The sequence below is a fragment of the Anopheles gambiae genome, chromosome 3 (assembly GCF_943734735.2).
Source record: "Anopheles gambiae chromosome 3, idAnoGambNW_F1_1, whole genome shotgun sequence".
NCBI classification, from domain to species: domain Eukaryota; kingdom Metazoa; phylum Arthropoda; class Insecta; order Diptera; family Culicidae; genus Anopheles; species Anopheles gambiae.
Genome location: NC_064602.1, coordinates 15,182,286 through 15,188,511, shown reverse-complemented (window position 1 = coordinate 15,188,511; position 6,226 = coordinate 15,182,286). Strand labels below are relative to the sequence as shown.

General features: G+C 40.3%; 1 protein-coding gene across 1 annotated transcript; it reads right to left on the bottom strand.

Annotated features, from left to right (window-relative positions):
- Positions 1–4,276: 4,276 nt before the first annotated feature.
- On the bottom strand, positions 4,277–5,136 carry LOC133393950 (uncharacterized). The gene is made up of 3 exons (XM_061661271.1): positions 4,970–5,136; positions 4,670–4,900; positions 4,277–4,531 (listed from the first exon to the last, which is right to left on the bottom strand). Exons 1-3 carry the CDS (start codon positions 5,078–5,080, stop codon positions 4,493–4,495), a joined length of 381 nt encoding a protein of 126 aa, XP_061517255.1. The 5' UTR covers positions 5,081–5,136; the 3' UTR covers positions 4,277–4,492.
- Positions 5,137–6,226: the final 1,090 nt, after the last annotated feature.

Sequence of the window (6,226 nt, the reverse complement as noted above, 5' to 3'; positions counted from 1 at the left end):
AAAGGGCACTATCTTGCTATTACAGGGTTTTTCAAGTCAGTTTCGAATGTGCACATTTTTATTCACCGCATCTAAGATGTTTTTTTTTTAACAGCTGTCAAAGCAAACACACTTCAAAATGAAATTTTAGTTTCAACACATGATTTTCAACACATCACCACAATCCATCTTGAGTCGTGTTGAAAATCGTGCTGTAGAAATTAAAAATGCTGATGCAATTCGTTGGCGGCTGCTATAAATCCATTGATCATGGCATGCAAATTGATGCCATTTACATGGGCAATAAGGCGACTTTTGATAGCGTGTCCTACAACAACAACTTTTTGGAAAGGTATTCTTCTGACTTGATAGATTCGGATTACGACCGCCTATGGTAAAATGAATGGGTATTTATGTGGTGGATCATATGCAGTTAGATTGATATTTCTTCTGGCGTACTTCAGGGCAGCAACCTGGGCCCTCTACTGTTCCTGCTCTAGATAAATGACTTGTGCACGGTACTCCCGGATAATAGTTACCTACTCTACGCAGATAACGCCGAAATCTATCGTCATATCAGTGAGCCGGAGGACCATCTTCCACTACAAACTTCCCTGGTTGAGTTTGTTTCCTGATGCTAGCGTAACACTTCTAAGCGTTTGCATTATTAAATGCGTCACAACCGACCATGAACTCCAGTTGATCATAAATTAAAGCAACTAAACGCTTTACAGTCAGAAGGATCTAGGATCATTTTACCCAATGCTAAACTGTCATCCGAGGAACAGATTGACCAAGTAGTTACTAGATGCAGACGACTACTTGGTATGGTTTTAAACAAGACGCGTGAGCTTCGTGATCATGTGTGTTTTAGATGCAGCACTGCGCACCTATTAGACTTCTACTGGCATCTACTCGGGCCCTTGCGCGACTAGAGTCCAATTATCGGAATCCTAAATGGAAGTATCAACTATCTTGTGCTGCTTACGTAGATTCACCGTTCCGGCCAAAACACTCTGTCGTCGGCCTTTGCCAATATTCTGTCCATTAACTATTCTACATTGTACCGACAAAATGACTCGAGAGGGCTTTGTAGTTGAACATGAATGCTATGCTTCAATTATGCTAACACTGATACTTCTTAAAAAAAAACTAAATATCAACGCCAAACCTTAGCACTTTTCACCTTACCCTCGTAAAATTTTCGCACCACCGTCCGCTCATCCGTGTGACGTGCGTGTGCCAGTTGCGGTTGCGGGCAAACTTTAGCTTTGGTCGTGGAAAAGCTGAGAAAACAGCACCATCGAGGTGATAAACAAAGTCGTCATCGACACGGGAGTTGCCAAAGTTGCCCACCAAACCCGGGCACGAGCTCGCGGGACCAATTTGCCATTATGGCTGTACGGGACGACTCGGGCATGTAAGATTTTGGCTTTGGTTTGCATTTTTTTTCGCTGTTTTTGGGTCTGTTTTTTGCAGTATCTTCTTCCTCACTAGCATTCTTGCGTCTTTTATTAGTTGGGTTCCATGTTTTTTTGGATTTGCGTGTGCAGCATCCCCGGACAGGAAGCAGGTCGCGTTTTCACTGCGGTTGTAAATGAACAAAACGCAAGTTGTGAAATATGAAAAATGGCATCCACTTTATCGTAGCCTCAACGATGGCAAGAGGTGGGGAGGAGAAAGACCCCGTAAAGAATTGGTATGTAGGGAGATTTTTCAATAGTTTTCTGTCCGCATCCGTAATGGAATCGGTGTCCCTGCGAAGCTGAGCAAACAAAACAAATCGGCAAATATCGGAACCGTCGTCAGCGTGTTGTGCTTGCCCCTGTGCGTCACAGGATGGCGTGTGTTTGGGGAAGCAGTTACCCTAACGGGGACATCCTAGGAGTCAAAAATGGATCGCGCAATTCGACTTGGTTTGTGTGCGTTTCCTTTCTTTTTTTTTACCGCGTTGACATCCGTTGCAGTTGGGCCAGGTTGGTAAAGTTTATCGTATGGCCAGCGAAAGAAGCTCTCTTCGGCAAAGGGACTGTGGGAAATATCTGGTCGATCTGCCATTTGAATGCTCCCTCTATTCTGCACCAAGACTGTGTGTGTGTGTGTAATAAAAAGGAAAGCTGAGGGGTAAAGCAACCTTCGGTCGGTGATAAATTGAATGCAAAAAAATATGAAATGGATACGGATCCAAACTTTTCGACGGGGTCTTTGAATTTTGCGGAATGAAAAATGGCTGAGGTGCGCAACTTTCGACAAAAACCGAAACGGCAAAGTGGAAAATTGAAAACCGCTCCTACGCGTCTCTCACAACCACCTTCCTGGAAAAAGGTTGAAAATCCACAGAGTGAGGAAGGTGTAAAACTAATGCTTTTGTAGCATAGAAAATGGATGCGGTTTGCAAGTCGTTTTCTTCGAACCGAGTTAGATGGTTGTGGGAAGGACCGGTGGCTTGTGGACTGTGTTTTGACCTTTTACTCATAATAATGAATGGATCCTGCTTATTTGTATGCATGTTTGATTGTGGTGTAAAAATAGCGTTTCGAGAATCGGTAAACCCACAGGCACCAGCTGGGAAGTGAGGAACGGCTTTTGTGCGTTTGATCGTTTCAAAATGGTTTTAACTGTGGAAAGATGTAGAGTTTGTTCCCTATACTAGGTTTAATTAGTTTATTTAGAATTATACACTTTAGGAGGAAGCAGATACAAAGGATAGCAAAATGCTATCATTTGTTCAGTGTTTGATTGCAATTTAAAATACAATCACTCAATACAATATTTAACAACATCTGTTCAATTTTAAGCTAGAAAGCTGAAATTTCATGTTGCCCGTGGAACAAATTTTATCACTGGGTTGTATTTTTCATGTTCATCTGACAGTTCAATGAAACAAACAAAATCAATCAAACATGAGCTAACGTGATCGATCCTACGACAAATCTGTATTTGGTACATCGGTACATTTTTTAAACGGTAAGATAATCCAGGCTGAAAACCTTAGCCGTTGGGCGAGTGGTTTTGTATGGAATGTTGACATGATGATGTACTGATATGAAAATCGTTTTTAAAAAAACTGGCGTCGTGACTATTAATGATTAATATACCAATTCTACTACAATTCCTACGCTATTTCGCTACACTATTCCTCAGGTGCAAGTTTCGTTCTGCATTCGGAATTCCAACGCTATTTGCTACGCTGAATTCCTACACTAATTCCTATGCCATTCCTACACTGTACATGTACTGCCGGATATGGTTTTTTCACTTGAACTGTAACGGGATTACAGGTACAGTTCCAGGAAAGGGTTTAAATCGGAAGATATGTCAGGACCAATATGGGCTCAGTTTCACGTCTAGAATTGGTATGATTTCAAGCTCGGATCCAGGACTGGTTCATGCTCGGTTCCAAGGTTGGTATGTGTTCATAATCGATTCCAGGACCGGTATGGGATCATGATCAGTGCCAAGACCGGTATGGGTCCATGATAGGTTCCGTACTGGGTTCAGCATCCCCGTTTAGAGGTTTCGAGGTCTATAATTTTAGCGTACTTTTCAGATATGAAAGGATCTTTGAACATTCGTTGTGCAGCCCTGAAATCTGACCTAGTTAATTTGGTAAATTTTATTTGTAAAGTGTTCGTTTGGAATTTCAGTAAAACCTTCCAATTAGGGTTTCTTAATCCAATTGATTAATTATTATTTATCTAATTTTTTCCTGAACCCCATACTTATCTAGTCACACCTTTAATTTTAGTGTAATTTTAATTTTGTAATTAAATAATTACTAATAAACTTTTAATTGATTCTAATACAGGGTTTTCCAGGGGTTCTCATAGTCGTGGGACACTTCTTCAACTCATTCTTATGGGAAGTAAACATCATATGATGGAAATTTGAGTCTATGGCACCCTTTTGGGCAGGTTACTTGGAAATTCCTATTGGATTTGTCCAACAAGGATGCTATAGAGTCCAATTACCCTTACATTAAGTTCATTTCACTTAAGAAAGAGTCAATAAAGTGTCCCACAGCTATGATAACTCCTGGAAAACCCTGTAATAAGCTATATATTTTTATAAGCTTTTAAAATTGTATTGGCAAGCCTATAACATAAACCGTGCTGTTTCTAGATATCATAATTATCATATAAAAGAACAAAGTCAATAATAAAAAAAACATTTAAAGTAAATTGGTTGTTACAAAGAATAAAACACGAAAAAAGGATCAAAAATATAATGCAACGAACTTTGCATTGAACAAAATATAATAGAAAATCATAAAAAAAATTATTAAAATGTCAACACGTAAAAGTTTACATCAAATGTGATTATTTTTCGATTCCTTGTGTTACAAACTTACATCACACACAAACCTCAAATCTACACACCGCCGTTTTCCATGAACCAAATCCATTGAAAGGAACCATATGGTGCGCTTGTCGACCCGAGAGCGAATAAATAATCATCATCTTTCAATTTAGAGACGCCGCTTCCCTCACGCCGCTATTGTGGGTTGCGTCTTTCAACACTTTCTACTTTGGAGCGCATTTATCATCATCAACTGAAAATTAGAGAAACCATTTTACATGCAACATTCAAGCGGTAAAAGAGACAGGAAAAAGCAGCTTGCAACTGCATTCGAGCGAACGGTGGCACCGTGTAGGAATCGAAATCATTGGCTTGCTGTTGGTGGACGCACCTTCCGGAAGGCAGGAAATCGATCGAAATAGTCACGCTGATAGCTGGTAATGTATGGACACCGTTTGACCTCGGGCGGGTTCGTTTTCTTTGCACGTATGCATGCCAGCTGATGCTGCTGCTGCTGCTGCTCCTGAAAGTGACCCCAGACGGTATCGCTCATTGCCTGCGCAGTGGTTCGCGGGATGAAGTGTTTGGTGGTGTAGCCGAAGGTACGATAAGCCGCTCCTCCCTTTAGTGGAAAAAGTATGCATGCAGTGCAGACCTTTCGAAACGTTAAGCGCTTTAGCATCATACTTACTCCCACCCTGTTCCACAGGCAGCAGTCGTACGGGTACTGCTGGATGCGTTCGGACCATCCGGAAATTTTGACTCGATCGTCGGAATACTTGCGTACAATGTCATGCTCCATGTCTGTTTTTTGGGGTTCGATTCACCGGTTGGGGCTTAAAATAATGAGAACAAAATAAAATGTGTTTCGTTAGTGGGTGTGAACAGAAAAAAAAACAAAAAAAACGCTGCAATTATCTTAATTTCCCAGCCGAAAAATGGAAATGGAAATTGAATTTAAATTTAGTGCTCCCGGCAAACCCACAAACTACAACTCGTGACAAATCATGCAAAGTGTAATGGGGGAAAAAAAGAAGTCATTAAACAAAAAATCATGTGCACGGTAGCAACACAATCCACCAGAACATCAGAATGCTGGAAAACGGGCGCGACAATCACCTTCGGCACCATTGCTTCCTACGCGCTGTTGCGCGCTTTGTGGGTTTGGCGCGATCGTGGTTTGCGTGGGAAAACAACTGTTAAGCCGTAAAAACAGGGGAATATTGTGAGCGAGTTTTCGCGGAAATGGAACACCGAAAAGCGAACGGAGCAAGGAGTGTATCGAATTTTGTCGCTTCATTCCGAAAATCGACCCATTAAATTATTTTTGGCTTTGCTGCTTACACGGACACCGTGGCAAGTGCAATTAAAATGGTGCGACAGAATTTATTTCAATTCGTACGGCTTGTTTTAATTTTAATGGTTAAAAATGCTGGTTGGAGATGGAAAGGGGATTGAAATTAAAAAAAAAAAAACACACACAGACATACGTATTCTCAAATGCATATAATTAATAGACTTCGATTTCAAGAGTGTTGTATAGAGAGTATGTGAAATAATACTTTTTAAAAGGCTGTTAATTTTGGGTCAATATTTCAGGGATATTTTTTGTTATTTAATTGATGGTCATTTTAAACATATTCCAATGAAGTGATAATGAAACCGTTTTTATAACATACCAGAACTGAACTTTTAATTGTAAATAAACAATTTTGTATTAAACACAGCTGATAAAAGCCCGGCTAATGGACTTGCACACAAGCAGTATATTTGTTTAATATTTTTTTGTGTAACAAGCAAATGTGTGTATCCATTTATAACCAAACAAGTACCAGGCGTCTCCACCACCAGCATGTGGTGGAGGATAATGGGAATTATAAACTACTAGGTTTTTTTTCACCATTTTGATATCAATACGGTCATCCTGGAATGTAATTGAAGTCGAATG